The 22,091-nt window shown below is 41.2% G+C and overlaps 1 protein-coding gene across 1 annotated transcript in view; it reads right to left on the reverse strand.

Moving 5' to 3' along the window:
* TRUB1 (TruB pseudouridine synthase family member 1) overlaps positions 1-17,211 on the reverse strand; it is a 29,737-nt gene extending 12,526 nt beyond the window's left edge. Inside the window, 3 exon segments of the mRNA XM_030030908.1 lie at positions 11,542-11,597; positions 15,123-15,215; positions 17,011-17,211. Coding sequence (XP_029886768.1) covers positions 11,542-11,597; positions 15,123-15,215; positions 17,011-17,155 — 294 coding nt within the window. The 5' untranslated portion in view covers positions 17,156-17,211.
* Between the last annotated feature and the right edge of the window lie 4,880 nt (positions 17,212-22,091).

The raw sequence follows: 22,091 nt of genomic DNA on the forward strand, positions 1-22,091 counted from the left end.
TTTATATGTAAACACAAACTGTACGAACAATACAATCCAAATCTCAACACTTGACCTCCCCTTTAATTTCTGCAAAAAGGGCAAAAAGCCATCCAATTTGTAAAAAGAACGTCCTTAAAAATGAGTCACAAATCCCAATTCCTTACAGGAGCCTTTAAAGAGTCAGGGAAGACTCAGGCCAGCAACGCAATAATCCACAAAGGAGGCTATCACAGGTCAGGAAATTAAGAATTACAGTTGGTTTATGATCAGTCTCTGGAGTGCCCTTGGGTATCTACAATTATATATCATAATTCTTACTAGCCACTTAATAGGGTTTACGTCCCCTTTGTTAGTGTGCAGGACCTGGAACTTGTAGGTGATAACATGAGAGTCCAGGCTTAATCTATTGTTCCTCTTATTTTTTGTCAAAATTCAGCATTAACTCTCTTTAGACTCTGAGTCGCAGTGCCCTCAGAAGCACCCAATGGATTCTGAGTCATTTAATAAGTCTTTGGTGACCTCTTCTCACCTGTGTTGGCAATCATTTATTTCTTCCAGTTTTATAAAATACATCTAGGGGCATTTCTTCCTGTACTCTCAAATTACAAATCACTGCAGGAACACAGACAGCAACTGCTCACAACCACGCTGCCTTCAACCCACTCAACCTGAAATAAAAAAAGCAAGGTAGTAGGTGTTGCAGGCAGTGGAAAAGCCTAGCAAGTGCAGAGTGTGACAGGAAATGTCCCTATATCGGCAGCTGGTCAGAGAACACTCTGCCAATCAATAGCCGCTACGCCCTTGCCCCCTACTCATCTCAAGAGACCTAGACTCAAACCATTTAAAGATTAAAAGCAGCACCTCAGCTTCCTTATGGGATTCCACAACATCCAAGTGTAGCGCATTAAAAGTTAAGATCAAGCATTCCCAGTCACAACTTGCAAGCAGTGCAGCATCGTGCATTAATTCCAACTTCTAATGGTGGTCCGCATTGTCCCAAAGCAGAACCTCGCAATTGTACAACCGTGTAACAACCCTGAGGGCATACAGACCTTCCCAAAACTATCCTGCATCAGGGAGTGGCTACATGTCTCAGCCGTCTAGAAAACCATTTTGTTGACACTATGGCAACTGAAACAAAAGGCAGCAAAGCGATCAGAAGCCCTCAAGTATAAGCAACTCTCATTCACACCAGTGAGGAGACAGCCTTAAAAAGATACTTTACAGTGACAAACCACTGCACTCTGTCACTGATAATGCGAAAACTCTATCACACATGCTGGGGGGTGTGGTGGATGCAACCTCAACAAGACCAGAAAAACAATGAAGTGCTTTGGTAGTCATACATTTGCTACCATACCCGTGAGTAGAAAGATATATGCCATAAAAGCCAGGACTGGAGAAAGAAAAGGATTACAGCAACCCCTAAGAACCAAATTACAAACCCTCTAATAAATCTGACAGATCTTGAGAAGAGGAATTTTGTTTTAGAGTCACAACCACAGGGCACAGTCAGAATTCTCACAAATAATAAACCGTATGATGTTTACAATAATATTTTAGTAAGAGAATAGCTATCACTTGGCTTTTTTCTTTCACATCCAGTTTCAGAGAAATCCTTATACTAACATGGAAAGGGAAAGTATATCCATAAAAAGAGAGAAAAAGGCATGACTTTATCAGTATACATATTTAACTGTGAAAGGAGGAAGAGGAGGAGAAGGAAGAATCCCCTCCCGTTAGAGGGGCTGTACAGCCAGCATAGCTAATAGCTGCACAACCCACCCGGGGGGGCTGCTGGAGGCTGAAGCCCCTGGGCTGACTGCCAGGCATGTCTGCCCCACTTATCAGTGCAAATGCCAGACAGACCATGGAACAGAGCTTCTCAGTTTTAACTGTTAATATATCAAAGTTTTATTTGGAAAGAAGCCAGACTTGAAATCTCAAATTATAACATGTCTTAAAAGCTTTTTCAAACATGGAGAAGAAACACTTTGGAAGAGCTAGACAGAAACACAAGTAATTATGAAATAAGGTCACTAGTTGCTGTCAGGAAAATTTTAAGATGGCTCCCACTGCAAGAATTTCCCAGGCAAGCAAGCTCTCTGGAAGAGGCAGTTCATAAGAGTTCATCCAAGGATGACCCATTTTCTAATCACAGCAGCAACTGAACACAGAAGTGTAAAAGGAAAATAAATAAATAAAGGCTACAGTCCCCTGTGCAAGAGACTGAAAGCTGGGAAAGAGAAGCCATATTTGATAGAAACAGAAAGACAATTTATGTAAACTGATGTCTGCGTGTGGCTGACAAGTTTGAGGGAACATAAAACAAAACAAACAAACAAAAATACCAAAAAACAAGTGCTCTAGAGAACCTGAAGGAAATCAGAGCAAGCACACAGCAGGCAAGCACTGATCAAAATTAGTGCTCCTGTGCCAAACCCATTCAGTCTGCACGCTTGGTGCGAGCACTTATATTTTTGTAGACTTAGGCCACTGAGATAGTAAAGAGGCCTTAAACTCTCAGTTTTACAGTGACATTCAGTTTGTGTGTAATGATTTCTCAAGCACAACTAAGGTGCTCTGGATTTAATATTTACATAACTGATATTTGTTGTTTGTATGACATTAGCAGCTACCAGTGGTTTCCAGTATGCTAATCATCCACCAAACCAGAGGAGTACAGGAGGTAGACAAGTAAGCTGGAAAAAAAAGAGGGTTGCCATAGTTTCAATTATTTTCCAAAACAAAGCACTCTCACTAAGCAGATTCCAATATATTAAAAGCACAGAGCCCTAATCTCTTAAAAGCAGGTTGGACAGAGGCAAAATAAAGACTGCAGGATGAGGGAGGAGTTCCATATTTTACAATAGAGCAAATTCAAAATTATCCAACACCAAACATGTCCTCTTAATATACACAAACATTACAACTTCTCTTCTCTACCATTCATTTTTTTCTCCTGAAAGAAAAAGCTGGCTTTGTGCTAAGCCTGCACTAAATTTTATTTACTGCTAGTCGCTGTAATTGTACTGTCATTGCTGAAGAACTGTCTGATCTTTACTCTTGGACTTACGGGATTTTCTGACCTCTTACATCAGCTTATTTTAAAAGTTCAAACATATAGGGTGACCAGATTTTCAAGTTGAAGGACTAGAACCACCTGTAATAGGGAAACCCACAGAAGATACTTTACCTGGAGTTCAGGGAAGCTTTAAGGAGGTAGCTAAAAACTGTAGCAAGTTTAAATTTTGGTGTTAGAGGAAGGGTGGGAAAGGGGGTGGGAGGGGGAACAACAACAGGAACACTAGGTCACCTGAAATAGCACCATGGCCACATGTCACTTATAAACACAATCCAGGCTCACAACATCCAAGAGGGGATGCTGGCTAATGGGCAAAAGTAAAAGTGACTGCTTGTAACTCACAGTCTCTTTATGCAAACCTTTCTGACACGTGCTCTCTGTGGAAACCTATTACACTCACGAAAATGTCTCAGGTTGGCTCTTAATTTCATCTTCAGCTTCAATACCCAATCTTTACCTGTTTCCTCATTCTGTCTTCTAGCACCTACACCACAAATTATACAAAATAAACAAATATGACCTTCAGCTTCTATCTGAGAAACGGAGTTTTAAGGAAATTCATAATTATCTGTCCAGAAATTTAAGATGGTCCTTCCAGGGGGGTAACACTTCATAGGTACATACAAATTCACAGATAAAATTGAAGGCATGAAAGCCTTTAGGTGAATTCAAAGACACTGCTAAGGCTAACATCAGTAAATTCTAAAAGGCAGTGCTAAGAGCATCTCCAAATTACTAGAAAGGAACACTACAGGAAACATGCAGAATGGCTAGTTTAAATCTGTTAACATCTTTTTTTTCTGTGACTTTTATTAAGGAGAAAAAAGCCTTGCCATGTTGCAGTCTTGATTTTTTTTTTTTTTAATTAATACAAGAACTACATGTAGCACAGACATATACACAATTATAGAAAACTCAAGAGGAAAGAAGGTGACACTGACCTCGTGAATGGAAGAACAGAAAAATCACACTAGAGCACGCTCTTAAAATATTCTGCATTTTTGGAGGAAAGAGCTCCTGCAGCACAATAGGTGCAGCCTCCTCAAGATTTTCAGCAGTTTAAAAAAAGTGTGAATATTAATAGAGCATGAAGCTGAGCTATTAATAGATTAGGCCTCTGGGGTGAGCATAAAAGAGACTCGAGCAATGTGCAGCACGTTAAGCCAGCTTACTAACGGTATCACTGCAGGAAAGTGTGTATCTATACTATTTAACAGCTGCTTCTTCTACAACTTTGTTTTGGGGATACTGGGCAGGGCAGGAAGGCATAGATATTCAAATCAGCCTCTTCTCATGATTTGTTAAGAAATAAAGCAGGTTAAAAAATGTATCACATATTTTGCAGTAACAGGTAATTAAAGATTGTGACAGTGTGTAATACGTAAGGGTCACATTTAAGACCATTTTCTCCAGCTAACACTTTAGCCCTTCCTGATTCCTGCATCCTCTACCATGAAGGCTTAATATTCTCTCAGTGCATCTTGTTTTGTACAGACACCACTCCAAGTTTTGGTAACACCTTCTACACATTCTCAAAACACATCAAAACCAACATTATTCATGCATTTTCCCAGCCTTTCTTTTATATGAGTATTTTCCTTGTGACAAAATAATGAAGATGACCATACTTTCATAAACTGACATTGATCTCTAGTTAGTATCTTGAGGCATTCAGGGAACAAGAAATTCATTGTCAGTAACGTAAAATAATACACACAGGATAGAAACCAATGCTAAGTTTGCATAAGCAACGATGGGTCTCTGAACCAACCTTCTCTGCTCTGGAAAGAGGTTGTGGAATTACAATAGAAAGTTCTGGTTCTGCAAAACTTTCTCAGTTATCAGTAGTGTTTAAAAAAAAAAAAAACCAACAAACTACTATAGCAGTACTTGGATATAGCTGTTACAGACGTAAGTAGGACAAGTTTTATTAATAGACATGACATCTTTGCACTGTACTGTGCAAACATACAAAGAGGTATTCCTTGAATGTTTGCACAATACTGTAACAAATACCATGTAACAGAAATGTCAAGACTTCTCTGTCCTACACCTATATTTCAGGAATGCAATATACTTCATCTAACACACAAAATGGTAACTAAATGGGTGAAATTAAGCAACCACTACATGTCAGGAAGAATTCACCTAGATAGTCTACAAGGGCTGAAACACATCCATCTGCCTGTGGGTTAACATCTCTCATAAAACAATCGCTCCATCTCTGATCTGCCAGTCCTGTTCCTCAAGGGAAACCTATAAAACACCTTCCAAAACAAGCCATGGAACTAAAATTCATAACTCCACTGGGTTCAGAAAAAAAACATGGGCTCAAAAGAGACATTGGATTTATGGCACACTGTAACGTTACCTCACACTAACCCCTTCACATGCCACAATGTATAATCTACCAGACTCTCTCCTTCCCCTAGGAGATAACCTTATCATCTCTTTCTTTCCTCTCCTACCTCCCTTGTAAGGAAACAATAATTTCTTTGGGCTTGAAGAGAGGCAAAGTAATGACATTTTGTGTAGCTACAATCTATTTTGCTTAAATGAGCAGGTCACATACTGCACTTTTTTTTTGTTACCTCTCCCATCTCAATAAAGGAAGAAACTCAGTCAGACCCTTGGTTATTGCGGATAGGACACCATAAACAAAGAGGTGTGAGAATGTAAAAGGGCATGAACCACAGAGTGAAAAATGAGAAGGTGTTGAAGATGAAAAATTTCCTAGGGAAAGAGCTAAAGAGCAAACAAACCACTTTTACTTGGATTCCTCCAAGACAAATACAGACAGTTGGATATGATAATACTGCAATTCAGAAGCAAAAGCCCAACTGAAACCACAGATGAACACAAGCAAGATGGGATCTGAAGAATCACCAAGCAAGCAATAACAGTGCCCCTCGCCTTGTGACCTGAAGCTTGGCTGATCAGTTGTGAACAAAACCTTGCTACCCCACACAGGAGATAAATTGTTTTCTTACTCTATTTTATTAAAGCAGGTAATAAAACGTAGCCCATCTGTGCAGAACAGTCTTGGGGTCTTACTTACAATTGCTTGCCCACACAGAATTGTTGGTATACCACACTCACAAGCATTAACTACTTTTTCTTTCAGAAATGGTCTAAAAGGTACTTACTTCACTAAATTCCAAACAAATCTGAAATACACTCAGTTTTGAAGTCCATGGTTTCTATTTTAGATCTGAGAAAGGGCTTGCATATCTCAATGCCTAGTTTTCCATACTATACCAATTAGTCTAATAAAAAGTATTACTAGTACCCACAAATCTTGCCCTTCCAAGAGAATGTTAAAAATATCAGAATATGAAAAAGAAAACAGAACACATCACTATGCACTGTACAAATAAGTAGTTTTGCTTTTATCAGCTCCAAAAGAAAGCAAGATGAAGCAAAGAGCTTAGCTGGTGATACTGTAGAGAATTTTTTAAGATTAAAAGTAAGAACACACACCACCAAGAGGATCCTTCAGAAAGAAAGTCAACTCAATTTTCTTGCACTCGTAACTCAAATATACTAACTGGAGTACAAACTGCTTTTGAAATATATTTTTTTAAAAAAACCAAACCTGCAGTGAGGCTCTTTAAAAAGAAAATTAGGATTTCCAAAGAAATAACACTTATACCATCATGGTGTGCATGTTAATGTGCAAACACACAAATGCTGGCAGAAGAATAGAGGTCTCGGAGATGCCGAGTTCTTATAAGCCTCCTGAAAATAGGCAGAGAGGAAATAAATCTATTGCAGCTTCCACTAAGAAAAACGCTCCAGAGGGAGCCCCACTGTACTACTGGATACCAAAGAGTCCACATGGGGCTTTGGTGTGTAACGAGCTGTAAACAAACAAAGTCACAAGAAAAGGCTTCATTAGTTCTGCTTCTTATAGAACTACTAGATGTGCTTTTTAATGCATTATTAATTCATTGAACTCATTGCCAAAAGATGGAAGCTAAGGACTTAATTAAAAAAAAAAAAAAGAATTCACGGAGAAAGCTAGCAAACTTTATGTTTGAGAAGTTAAGGGATACAAATTAAAGCCTAATTTTTAGGACAGTAAGATAATCACAGGAGGTAAAGAAACAAGGTTCTTCATGAACACTTTGTTCTGCAGCATCTGGTGCCAACCCTCTAGAGAAAAAAATTTTGCAATATACAAACTCTAATCCCGGAATCAGGCTGCAAGAAATAACTTACATGCGTCTCAGAAATTCTCTTTGAACCAATTCCTGCTCAGACAAGCCCTCTCTCATAGGATACAAGTGTGACTGGCAAGTTTTGAGACCTGATCACTGAACTAGCACTCATTTTCCACCCAGGATTCATAAGAACTCAAATTTTAACAATTATAATAAATTGAAGCTGTCACATACCAGATCACTGATGTATCTTCATTCTGCCCATAATCTCTTTTTCTCTTCCTAGTCCTTGTGATCAATTGGAGTTTGGGTTTTACTCTATCCAGTGATTATATTTTTTTTTTAAATAGTATTTCATTCTGGAGAAGCCACAACTTTTGAGATTAAATTTTCTATTTTAACTAGCCCTTGCCCAAGCTTGTGCAACCAGTGCAAAGTACTCGGGCAATTCCCCTCACGTCACTGAGCACTTGGGGTTTCAGACTGTATGTGGACCATGACAAGAAGTTGCATCGTCAGATAAAACCAATACGCCCATGCAGTAATTTCAAGCACAGTTTGATGGATGGCCAAGTTCTGGCTTCATTCACACTAGCATGACTCAAATTCTCTTAGGGTCAACCCAGATATTATCTCACTGAAAAATACGCAAGTTAAGCATAGAACCGAAGTCTGAAAATTTCAATTATCCTGTTTTATCCCACCTAAAAATAAAGGCTGTATATGTTGGAAGACACCTCCTCCCTATGGAAAGTATTAGAATAATGAAGAATTTCATTGCTTATTGCTCTTCCTTTTTTTCTTCTCTGAAGGATCCCTGATCATTTCCCTCATTGCTTCTATGTAACAGCACATTCTGGTAGATGAGAGGTTTTAAAACAGGATTACTGCTTTGGAAACTGTGCTGCTAGCTAGCATTTTCTAACCCATCTACCCCCCCAAAAAATCACTTCTACATTGTGTTTGAGATAGACTAGTCACCCATAAGACCAAGTTGTTCAGAAACAATTTACCATAATAAAAATTGGTCCACCCCCATCATGTTCATTTTACTGGTGAAGCAGGAAATATTTTCTCATTCTACTATCTTTATTTTGCAAACATGATAAAACAATTTCTCTCAACATGATGCAGTGCAAAAAGTCCAAGCAAGACCAAGTCCAAGTCCCAGAATGCAAGAAGGAAAAGTGCTTCTCCTATGGAACATGTATTAAATGCTCAGTATTTAAACTCAGATCCAAGAGGATTCAGCTTCTCCCCCTCACTTGGAACATTTGAAACAAAATAAAGCAAACAAACAAAACGTAAGCCAGCTTGCACATATTTTTATTTCTGGATAAATATTAAGAATTCAATGAGAAATCTGGAACACTAAGTAGGTATTGCCCTTGGCTGCACGTTTCTATTTGTGTTAATTCATAAGGAGGTCAAACCAATGGAGGACTAGATTTACACTGAAAGAGTAACACTCCTTGTATAATGTGTATGAGTTGCAAACCAAGTGATAATGTTCAGAGCTGCCACTCAGAGTCAGGAAAGTTTCACACAACGTTTGGGAAAAAAATCAGAAATAGTCCAATCTCTGGCAGAGCCACCATATGGAGTTTACTGCAGTAACATAAGTTTTGGCCACTCAGCATAGCTCTGCTGCCAACAACGATAGACTGAACTATTTCTTTACAAGATACGTTCCTATAACCTGTCCTGGGTTCGGCTGGGATAGAGTTAATTTTCACAAGAAGCTGGGAGGGGGCACAGCCAGGACAGCTGACCTGAACGAGTCTAGGGGATTTTCAATACCATATGATGTCATGCTCAGTATATAACTGGGGGAGCTGGCTGGTGGTAGGAGGGATAGCAGCTCGGGAACAGGCTGAGCATCAGGTTCCCAGTGGTGAGCAATTGCATTGCACATCACTCACTTTATACATCCTTTTATTAGTATCATTAGTTCTTCTTCTCTCCTTGTGTTGTCCTATTAAATTGTCCTTATCTCAACCCACGAGGTTTCACCCTTGTCTTCCGATTTTCCTCCCCACCCCACCAGGTGTGGGAGGAGTGAGCGAGCAGCTGCATGGTGCTTAGTTGCCAGCTGGGCTTAAACCAGGACATAACCAAACAGTAAATTCTAACCAGAGAGGCTCAGACAGTTCATCTGAATCTTTATAGTAATAAAAGGAACAAAAGAAAAACATCAAGAAACGTCAACAAACACTTCAGCATCCACAGTGGTAGAAAAAAGATGAAATAAGAGTATAAACTCCTAGCACACGGCATGGGATGCAAAAAGATACTCAAACCTATTTAGACAGTCATGGATTTATCTGCATCAGATCTCTTGCTACATTATGAGCCACTGTTGTCAGTGGTGTCAAAAAAACAAATAGGCAGGTATCTTTGGGAGATCCTTCAACTTCCTTAAGCCTCTCAAATTACTGCGTGTCTAATTTATTGAAGTACAAACAGAAAATAGGAAAGCAGAGACAAGACAAGCTCCAAATGAAGGCTCACGACTGCCATGGCACCTGGCACAGATGTTACCTACCTCACACTCTCTGCCACATCAGAACACACAAACACTTGCAGTGGAAGAGCTGATGTACTGTTAAGGATGTAACTTTGCTTGCCTCATTGAATCAAGCGCTCACAGCCTACACCTATCTAAGGACAGGTGAGAGCTGATGGATCTAGCTGGGGTAGCTTACTGGAGTGCCCCCACTACCCATTTCTCCTCTGTGTTCCCCTTCCTTGCCCCTCAGCAGCAGCTACAAGCCTTCTTGAGCTATCTGGGGACAGCGTTTGGCTAGATAATACTACTGCCTACAGGATTTCACAGTGAAGTCTTCACTCTCTTCTGCCAAAAAGGTTGAAAGTATTTCATCCATCACAGCTGTTTTCACTGTGAACATCACCTTAAGAGAGACTTCAGTTGCTTCACGTGTTTTTAGATCAACAATTTTCACACATTTAGCTACGATGACTTAATTTAGCTGGAGTATTTCAATGCCTTTTTTTAACTTAAAAGTTCTTTGAAAGGAGATGTCAGGTGGCAACTGCTTACACTTCCACTGTAAATCCAGCTCCAGCTGCTTACTGCAGGTTTCAAAACACAGATGCCTCTGAAATCTGGTCCTATAAACCAAATGCAAACCCATTACAGCCAGTGCAGAGACTGACACTGACTACAGTAAGTTTTGGATCAGACTCTACAGCTAAGTCCTTTTACCCTAGGTGTATTGTCTTCTGCCAAATTATTTGCCTTTGAGTTGAACTGAAGATTGTTAGTCAAATTCTACCTCAAGCTATCAGTTCAGCACCTGTAAAGAGCTTAAGTGTTCAGACCAGAAGAGAATGTGAAAAATAGCAGAATAAAATGCATTAGAAAGGCTATCAATTTGCTGAGCCCACTATTGACTTTCCCAGAGTATACGATGAAATTTGGATGGCTTAATTGATTTCTCCATCTGTCATTCTTACCTAAACTTCTCATTTAAAAATAATGGCTAAACCCACAGGGTTTTACTTGCAAAGAAGGAATCAACACTGGTAGATTATTCTTGGGAGTACATGCACTTGTTTGTGTATGTAACACCTACAATCTGGAGTGCACTCACCAAAGACACAGCACAACTAATCAAAAGCAGCAATGAACAAGATTGCTATCTGTCAAGGCTCCAGTCTGGGTTATCTCATGCAGCCACAGGGCTTTTGTTACCTTTGGCTTCTTACAGGTGCCTATCCATGCATTTGTAGAGCACCCATCTACAGGAGCTGCAATCTGGAACGATAGCTACTATCACAAACGACAAACACGCTTAATTCCAAAAGGTGCCTCTTAAGGCCTCATGGTATTTAAGAAGAGAGGAAAGAAACAGAGACCATCTGTTACTGCAAGCTAAATAACAATTATGTTATCTACACATTAGGAAAACGACCAAAAACTGAACCATCATACACAATTACAGCCCAAAAACATCATTTACAGTGCCATCTTCATTACAGTTTTTCTCCTTTTTTTTTTTTTGTTGAAAACATTAAATAGTATAGAAATCGTCCTGTGAAATAGGAATTTGGTCTTTATTAACATTCTGTAGAAGAACCAAGACAAACAAAGTTTTTAAAATAACCATTCTGGACGTAAAAGTCATAATATAAAATCTCTGTCTAAATACAAAAAGGAACTGAAGTACACATTTAAACTAAATATGCAGGATGGTTGAGATATTTGTCTGTTGATGCAGCTCTTCATTGGAAGAAAACAAACAAACAAACAAAAAACCTCACTAATACAAGTCATTTAGCATTCCTTACCTTGGAACCTGCCAACATAGTTCTCAGCATTTTTGTTCCTTTTCCAATACCAACCACTGCAAAGACAGAAGAAGAAATGCCACTTCAAAACCAGCTCTGCAGTTCCCTTCTTCAACACCATTCACTACTAAATATTAAGCTAGTCAGAAATACAGCTTTTCATGCTCTGTTAGCATATTGTCAACGCTTATGAGAAAGTATCTCTGATGTTCAAACAACATGGGACTAGTGAAAGGAAAAAAGCCTAAAGCAGAAGATAAATAAGCTTCACCTATTGTTAAAATGCTTTAATTCAACCCCTAGATTTATTTATCTTTTAATCACCACAGAAATGGATAGTGCAATTAACACCATCTCTGGTTTGATGAAGGCTATGGCTCACTAATAATGAATCTAGCCTTCACTGTAACTAAACAGCCCTTTTAAAGGTTGATAGTGACCAAGAGTAATACAGCCAAGATAGCACAATGAAATTGTTTATCAGGCTTACAGCAAGAAAATAAAATAATCAAAAAGTCCAACTGCCTCTATCAAAAATCTTTTATAATCAAACCTTCCTATTATTGTGCATGTACAGACTACCATCTTTTCAATCTTAAACCAGTATTCTGCAAAAGAGCAATCAGTTTTTCATAAAAGACAGACACAGAAAAAGAGCTCTATTTTATATTTTACTTTAAAGCTTTTTACAACAGGGTGCTTTCCTTGAATATGTTTTCCTATTGATTTTCTCCACATACAGCAATTCAAAGAAACAACGAAAATTTTATAAGGAAATTACTTCTGTGTACAACTCATGGAATACGCAACAGCTTATGTCCTTGATTTTAATAAAACTACAGGAGTTAAGGGAGCTTGCAGGAAATCAGCTTTGTGTTAGCCAGAGGCCAGTACCAAAAGCATCAAACTGACAATGAACTTTTTTTTTTTTTTAAACAAATACTTGTGCTCTAATGCTTCTCAATCTTTACACTCAGAGACTCATTAGATTACTTCTTACTCTCGATTACTTCTCCTCTTGTTCCTGAGGGTTTTTAGTCACAGATGCCCTTGTGCTTGTGCTTTTGTGTACCTTCAGTTCAGCCTGTTCCTGTCATATTTGCCAGATAGGGAAGAGCTGCAACAAGGCTGAGAAAAGGAGATAAGCACACAGATAAAACTTTATAACCAAGCACTTTTCTTGCAACATGATGACATCACTGACACTTCAACATAACTGCTAAGCTGAAATTTGCTGAAGAGTGTCAAGAGATTCAATAGAATAATTTTAAAGAGACATTGAATGCTTTTGTGAACAAGACACTAACAATTTTCCCCATTAATCATCAGCTTGTGTAGCATGTGTATTATTGAAAGGTGACATAAACTAAACTTGCCAGACTACACAGAGCGTAACAAGGTTTAACTGAATTTTTAATTTTGATACTTTTTCATCTTTTCTTCTACTATGGAACCATAACTCACAACTGCCATATAGAAAGAAGCCAATTGTTTACCATTCCCATTGTACAGCAAGAAACACTAAACTGGAACCACAGCCCTAGACTGGTATTAAAAGAAGATATTCACTAAGACTTGACCTACAGTTCCTTGCTTCTTTTATCTGAAATACGACACCTAACATTGAGAAGTTGAGTCCTAGTCCCACCAGCTTCCAAATGCACTGGAAGCCACAGATGGGAACAGACAAAAGATTTTCCCTCTCAGACAGCCGTTGCTCCAGGCTCCTAGCGGTGCAGGGCCATCACATGCCACCTGGTCTGTAAGCTGCCTTTCACTTACATGCCATAGATCACTGACCTCTGTCTTCAAGGTCCTTCCTCATCTACATTTGCTGTCAGTAGGAAAAGAAATATAAAAGTATATTTTCTGATGACAAGCACTGCCCGGTTATTTGCAGTACGCTTGGCACACTAAGCAAGACTCTGTATCAACTAATTCCCATGAACAAAGTTATAGATATGCAGTACATAGAATTTGGGCAACAACAGTATAGATCAAGAAAGGTTAGAGGTTTCAGAAAATAAATACTTCTATTATGCTACTGTCCATGAGGAAAGAAAGCTTTCTGCCCCACCGCCCTATCCCAAACAGCAGCACACATTTTTGGAATAACTTGTTTCTGTTGTGTCCTCCCCTCTCTCCTCATTATCTTACCCAAACCCACAAGAAATCCGGGCACATTCCCTTTCCCACTCCTCTCCAGTTTTGTCCTTTCCAATGTAGCTAACATTGATTTTTTTTCTGTGTGTTTTGTATGGCAGTGGAATGAAAGATCCTGTGCCTTTTCTTAATCGATCCATAGCACATCAAGGTGATGCACTTCTCTGTCTTTACCAAGCACATCAAGCCCAAATACTTTTTGTCATGCCACAGGAGCAGGCTTTGGAGACTGCTGGATATCAGAGAACAGTAGGAGAAGCAATTAAGAAGCACGAGTGATTTTTCTTTTCCTATGGATCAATGCTGTTGACTTCCCACAATGAGCAGTAGCATGCTCAAAGGGAACATCTGTGTAAAAGGAAAATGTCCGCTTCGGCAATACACACAGTATTCTCCAGTGAGCAGCCACACAGTACAGGAAACTGGAAAAAAATGAGCTTACTTCTAGCCCAAGAATGTTACATTTTGCAATGTTCACAGGTGACAGACAATTACCAGCCTACAGGCCTCTACCAGCAACAGTCTCAGCAAACAACATCCCCTTGAAGCACAGCTCTTCCTGAGAAATCATTACAGCAAAACTCAGTGGATTTACTTTCAGTGTATACTTATAGTTGTACCTGTTGATTTTCAATACCAAAAAAGTATCGCTGTTATTTCTTCTAGCCAAGTACAGCTACAAGGCTATGATTTAAGCAAGCTGTAGTTTGCATGTTACTTATCAACAAAACTGTTGGTGACAATGTATGATATGAGAATAATCCAACCCAATGGTCACAGCCACAGCTGAGTTTTCAACACCAGCAACTGACACATCCTGCTCCTTAATAAAATAAAGGAATTCAATAAATGGTTTGCTATCAAAATTAAAAGACAAAATCTCTTTGGTGACTCCTCTTTATGATGCAAGACAGGACAGGAAACAAAAACTGTTTCTGTGCTGAGCCTCAAAAAAAGCAGCAGCTGAATTGCTCTTATACATCTTTCATTTGGCGAGTATTACAACCCAAAAGGCTCCCTCAAAATCCCAGAAAAGCATTAGTTTAAGAACAAATACTTTAGAAAATTATGATGACTATAAATCCCCCAGCTTAAGTAAAAAAAGCCATCAATTTCTGAGGTAATTTAGAATTCATTACACAAGAGTCTGTATTTTCATGTAATAACCCACAAGTTATTTCAGGATTGGGGTGGGGTGTGGAATATAGCCTTCTGTTAAGAAACACATTACAAGCATGTAAAAGTATATGCAGAGGAAATTTAACCCAGACCACTCTTCCATAGTAACCTGTCCTTCCCCCAAAACCATAAAGCCTGCCATGCATATCCCAAATTGTTCCTCTACCTCTGATTTCACGTAGGCATAAAAATGTTTCCTCAAATCATCTTTTGATGACCGTATTTATATTTTTCATTACCCAGAACTCCTGCTGCTGCACTGTCCAAAGTTCCACCATGTCCAATTTTCAAAACCTGATTTCTTTTGTTCCCATTTGTTTGCACACCAGCTTCTGCAAATAAGAAAATGAAAGGAAGCATTATAGGATAACCTTAGAACATAGGAAAAAATAGCACATATTTCCAGACTGCTAAAGGAGATAAAAAAAAATTATTTAAACTATGAATTACTAGTCCAGAAATTGCTGTACTGAATAAGACCAATGGTTCATCTAGATCTACTCCCAACCCCAAACAATTTGCAAGCTATTTTCGCTTAGATTCTAATGAAGTCTTACGTACCAGTATAACCAGATGTTCAGAAAATCATACTAGAAAACCTGGTGGACAGTTCACCTAAGAAGTTTCATTAACAAAGCATGCAAGAACTAGCAGCAGAGTTCCTGAAATCATCTATTATAAACAAATTTTATGCTACATAATCTGAGCAATTCCTATTGTATTTACTTCCATGTAATGGGTCATGTTTATTTGCCTGTATGTAGCCCTATGAAACTCTGCAATGAACTGAACTTCCTCACTGCTGCTTTCAAGCTGTTAGAGCATCTCAACCCACTGTACTACCTATGCAGCTGATTACTCCAGGAATTTTGCAGAGTCCAGTGCCCCTTATTTATTAGTATTAAATATGACAAATGCTCTAAGCTCCCTTACTTATTTATAATCTCTCTATTATGCCTTTCACATCAGGGAATCAGACATGATTCTGGCTAAATCTCTTCCATACAAAGCTGAATTGAAGTCCGTGCCTACACTACAGTTCACTACAGAGTAAATCAGCCTGAATAAGCACTCACCACTCCGAAAGTATGTTCTCACTTCATCAGCCAGTGCCCAAAACCCCGGATTAGATGATCAAGTCCCCATATCCATTATAAAAAGAATCTAGGCTGTAGTCCTTCACACCTTTACAACGATCACACTTCTTCCCCTAATATCGGACACCCAGGTTTCCCTGTATTCAGAAAAAGCAGACTGTGCCCAGGACTTTCAAACTCCTCGAAACACTGTGTTTTTCACTCATTTGGTGGTTGGTTCTTTTTAATGGCAAACGGCAGTGGGAGTGAAGCAGAACATCCTGCCAGTGCTGTGCTGCAGAGATGCTGCTGACACCCATTCTGGCAGATGGGTGCACACTGTCCCTGGGACCATGCTTGACAGCTCTCCAAGCAAGCTGGGATCCCCTGCATTGTGCACTGCAGGACTGGAGCTTTCTGCTGGGGCAAATCTCATCCCCATTCAAAACAAAGGCTCACATCACGCTGTACCTTAGGCAATAACAGATGCCTGCCTCAAAGTGGTGAAGCAAGTGGTGAATATGGCCTTACAGCTCACCATGCAGCGTGACCAACACACTGAGTCTCGCAGGGACTCAGCAGCTTCACACAGCGAGCCAGAACGTATCCAGCAATGACTCCATTCCCCCATTCTGGGCCACGCCACAGCTGTGAACCACCACAAAAAAAAAAAAAAATCAAACCCCAGTCCTCCTTTATTCTTTGAATGCTGAGAAAGAGGGTGCAGTGGCTTGACAGGGGTTGTGATGCCAGCAGCCTAACGAGCGCACACGCTACCGCCTGACACCCATCCCACCGCCATGCCGGGCAGGGCGTCCCTGGCCGAATCGCTCGAGGGCTGAGCGCGTGTTCGCTTCAGGCCGGCCTGCTCCTGCCCTGGGACCGCAGGCAAGGCCTACGCCCGCCTCCCTGTCACGATCTCCTGGCTTGACCACCAAAACCCCACCTCGGGCCTCCGGGCCCAACTCGGGGAGTCTGCACCTCACCTCACCGCACCTCACCTCACCTCAGCCCGCCTCGCCTCCCCCGGCCCCCAGCCCCGGCCGCCTACCTGCCAGCAGCCTCTCCTTCAGGAGGTTGAGCACGCCGGCCGAGGTGGGCCCCTTGGGCTTGTACACGGCGAACAGCCCGCTCAGAGAGAAGAGCTTATCGGCGGACTTGCCCAGCACGACGCCTCCCGCCTCCCGGGCAGCCATGCTCCCGGCAGGCCCCGCCGACCCGGGGCAGCCGTCCCGCCGCGACCGCCCGCCTTCCGCCCCGCCCGGGGGCCGCTGGGAAATGTAGTCCGGCGGCGAGCCGGCCGCGGCGGGAAAGGCGGTGAGGGGAGGCGGTTGAGGGGAGGCGGCGAGGGGAGGCGGCCGGGCACCCCCCGAGGCAGCCCGGCAGTCAGCGGCACGGCCGCCTCGGAGGGACCGGCGGGGCGGCGGGGTGTCTCGCGTGGGACGCCTGCCGCCGGGAGCCCTTCCGTCCAAACGGGGTGGCTGTAGGTATCGCCACCGGACACGGGGGCTCCCTGCGGGCACCGTGGGGGAGGTCGCTAGCCGGTGCGTGGCCCCTCAGCCGGCACGACGTTAGTCGTCGTACCTTCGTTGCCCAACTTGAAAGAATTATGTTCTGCTGACTAGCGGCTGAGTCCATTAATCTTCCCGCCCTCCTGTGTGTCATGTAAGAGAGTAGTGGGAAGGCAGGCTTCTCTCTCGCATCTCTCGCCTCCATACGGAGGCACAGCGTGTGGGTTTTCCTCTTCAGGCTCGGTTCATACAGACTCATCTCTCTGACAACGCTCGCAAGGCATTTAAGCAAGCTGTGCTTGAGCAAGGCACCGAGAGCTTGCGTGTTTCATTCATGCATTTCATTTAGTCATTTGTAAGAACCTGCAGATGAAACCGTGAGGAGACACTGTTACGGGGAAATAAATACATGGTTAGCCAAGGGCTATGCATGTTCCCGGTCCTTCCCGGAGCTTGAGAGAAGCAAATCTTCCTGCTGAAGTCAATGGCTGCCTCTGCACAGAGCAGGATCAAGGTCCCTGTGTGGTTTTTCAGCCTGGACCGGAGTCGGCGGCTCGCCCCGTGCCTCCTCACACCTTCCACAGCGGCTGCGCGGGGCCCAGAGCTCCCAGCTGCAGGCTGCCGCCACCGCGTCCGTGAGATGGGTAATGGCTGCCTGCCACCGGCAACGCCGGCCAGCCTCCCCTGCGTGCCTCTTGCACGTATTATTCATCAGGCGCCCTATCTACGTAGCCGTAATCTGGCTGTGGAAGTACTTGCTGTCACCATAAGTCGCGAGGGTGGATTCCCTGGTGAGTGGTACAGGTGGCCGTCTTTGCAGGGCATTGGAAGCGAGGTGTCAGAGTCCTTCTCCGGTAGATAAAATGGCAAAGACACGCTTGGGTAAAAGGTCAGCAGGAAAATTGCTACTGATTCACATGGAGTTAAAATTTAAGCAGAGTTGTGGAAGGCATGTTGTAAACTGTGATGGAGTTTTTGTTGCAGACATGGTTTAGTCAGGCTAACTATTCGAAAACTGTTCTCACCAATTCCCTGCTACAAAGAACTTAAGCACAGATTGCTCTGTAAGTGGGCTCAAGCAAAACTATTTAAACATGACTGTTAAGAAATGGTGTTAGTAAGTTTCCGGGTGTTAGTAATGCAACCCAAGGACTGAAATGCAAACCTGTCACACCATCATGGCCAGCAGTATCGTTGGGTCAGCAGACTGTTCTGAAAACATCGCAAAGGATCAGAGGGAGATTATGCAGAAATGAGAACTCCATTCTTGGCATAAAGACATCCTTAATGCAAAGAGCACCTCAGCTTTCCAATAATGCAGCAGCAGACAGGGCCTGTGAAAAAACTCCCTGTACTGCCTTCTCAGGACTGACCTAAGCAGAGAATTGTCTAAAATGATGTAATTAACCTGACGCAGGCATAGGGCATGAGCTGAAGGTCAGTGTCTGACCCCCAGTACTGTTTCCACAAATTGCAAAAAGCTTTTTTTCTGGGGGTTTGCTGGGGTTTTTTTGAGGACAAGGTTTCAGGTGTCTATAGAAACTACCCCCTACTCTCATTTTTAGTGTTGAGCAGGAAGTTCTTGTAGGTCTCCTAAACTTCTGCATCAGCAATTAAAACACAACACTTTGTTATTGCAGCAGATGGAGTCTTTGAAGGCTTAGAAAGAGAAGGTTTGCTTTGACTTCAGTGGGCATTGGATAAGGGCCCAAAATAAGAATTGTGAAAAACTATTAACGACTGTCAGTATTTTAGTTAGCTGGAAGTATATGTGTACATAAATCGCACATGGCTCTCTTCATGGGGCAAGGTTATTCAGCATTCAAAATGGTGGGAATGATGTACCAAACTGTTCATCTCAGGGGCTTTATTTCAGGTTTGCCTCGTGTTGCTTGTGATTAAAAGTCATTACCATCTGCTCAGTAGCCTATTTGAAATGAGATGTTTATCTCCAACAATTCCTAGCCAAGCCAGGATCCAAAACAACCAAAAGCATGATTAGAGTTACTGACTTTATTTGCAACCTTAATAAAGGGGCTCGGTAAATGGCTGAAAGGATGATGTTGCTTTATGCATGCAACATGACAGGTCTAGTAGAGGCAGGCCAAATCCTCCACTCAGGTCACTGGAACTGCACAAAGTAATGCCTCGAGAATCTGGTACAATTATGCTTTAGAGAGAGGAGATAATAGGTAGTAGCTGTTGTACGTGCAAACAGCAGATGAGTACTATTGCAGAAGAGGAGAAATCTGTTACTTGCTTGTGCAGAACAGAGATGCAACATTTCCTTCTACCTTCTCCAGAAAGATACTCACTCCTTTGTGTGCTTTCAGACTGGCTTTTTCTGAGGTAATGCTCCCAGACCACAGTGCAGAAGAAAATGATGCTGCATTACAGCATTTAGATTCAGTAGCAACAGGCCATTTCTGTCTTTGTGTTCACTTTATGATTCCAGCTTTATTGTCTGTATCCAAATCAGAGCAAATAATTGCAAGGAGGTCAATCATGGCTCATGTTCTTCCTGTAAAAACAGAGTTGCAGCTGTTTGAAAGTTTAGGTCCTAGACGTGTAAACTGCTCCCTTGTCAGCTAGCAGAATTTTGTCTGTTATTGGAACTATCAAAGCCTGAAATACATAGAATTTTTTTCCTCTAACTGTTCCATCTATTTGGATAATAAGGGGTAGATAAATAACTGTTCAACTTGTTAGTTCATTCGGTCCCATTCAGATGGGCACAAAGTCATAATTCATTGTGTTTGAGTGGTTCTTCTGAACAAAAGTAGGTTCTTCAGTATCTTGTTGAACTGCAGCAAGTTGAAAAAAGAATGTCAATTATTGCATGCAGGGGAAAGATATTACTACCCATGACACACACTAAACCTAGGTTTGGCAATTTTTGTTAGTCATTCTCCCCATGAGAAAAGGTTCCTAAACTGCAAGTATTTCATGAACAGATTTTTGTATTTTGTTCAGAACAAGATCAGTAGTTAAGGTTTACGCCAATTTGGATTTTATGTCTAGGCTTTTGTTTATTTTTAGGAATATTTTCTTTCCACCTTCATTCTGGCTTCTCTGGTATTAGAGGGATTATTTTTAATTGAGAATAGTTTAGACAAGGAGAGATTTTGGTTAGCTGATTTAATGCAGATTTATAGTGTCAATTTGAGTTGAACTGGACAGAATATAGTAGGATCGAAATGTTTTTAGCTGTTCCTTCTTTATGTGAAATGCAGTTCTGGCAGTTAGCTAAACAAGAGAACAGCAATTTTTCCTGATAACTGGTAGGTCACAAACGGTGTAGAGCTAGCTATGGAGAAATATGATACAGATATGATTTCAATTGCTCCTTATGGACCCTTTCTAAACATATTGCATTAGTAAGTGAGGACAGATCTGTTATGGACTGGGAAGTTACTTTTAATCTCTGATACATGCCCAGGTGTGTCTGTACTGACAGAGGACTAAGCATGGTCTGGAATCAGAAGATTCAGTGATGCTGAGGGGAACAAAAACAAAATACATTCTGCAGATCTTTGATATTATTGTTAATAAGAGTCTCAGTGGGATTCTCATTTCTTGTTTAAATTTGCAGTTTCTTGTTACAGTTGCTGTCAAAGAAATAATTTTCCAAGAAGCTGCATCCTAATTAGCAACAACGAAGAACTCACCAGATGTGCGTATGAAAGAAGGCATCACGAGGGATTTTTTATATGGACAATTCAAGTCCAACCTGCCCCTCTGTAAATTCAGAACATAACGTTAAAAGGACCTGGACACCATTAAATCTGAGAAACTGCTAAATGCCGTGGCTAGAAAATAAATTCAGCAGTATGAGTTGAACTGAATTCTGTTTTCTTGAAAAACATTCAGTCTTGATTTGAAGATACTGGGAGACAGGAAAAAAAAAAAAAGATCTGTAGCTTCACTAGTAGTTCAAATTTATACCTGTTTTCTCCACTGGCTTTGTACAAATTCAGCATTCAGATAAATGTGTTCATAATCAGTCCTTTGGTGACTTATTCACATCTTGTGAGCCCATGTATAGACTGATTAATGGTTTGTGAGACAGATGCCCAGTGAAGAGAATACCTGAGCTCCAACACCTCAAATGATGGCCTTTCCTCACCTACTCATTTGAGTGAAGGAACAGATTGTACTTACAGAAAAAAGCCACCTTCAACATCTAACATTAAAGTCACATCAAAGTTAAATAAATACTGTGTAATTTTCTTGACAGGAAAGCTAAAGCCTATGAAGCCCCTGTCTGTGGAGAGTTAAGAGCTTCTCTTCCAAAACATTCCTGCACTTCCAGATTCAATGTGCTCTGGCTTCAGCAGTGTCAGAGCCATCTCCTCTGCACAAACAACTGGGTTGGTTCAGGTCCCTAGCCCACTACTGGAAGCCTGTAGCAAATGCTTAAAGAAAGCATAAGAATGAAGACTGCAAGGAGTTTCCTTCTTCCCTTACACACCCAGCTTCTCGTTGTCAGCAATCGGAGGTATTTTTAGCCAAAGCTTCAATGTGGGCTGTTATATTTAACCATTATCAATGAATCTTCCATCCGTTGTCTAATCTGCCTAACTGCTTTGAAGCTATATGTACATTCAGCTTTTACTCTCTG

Source organism: Aquila chrysaetos, chromosome 11 (genome assembly GCF_900496995.4).
Source record: "Aquila chrysaetos chrysaetos chromosome 11, bAquChr1.4, whole genome shotgun sequence".
NCBI lineage: Eukaryota > Metazoa > Chordata > Aves > Accipitriformes > Accipitridae > Aquila > Aquila chrysaetos.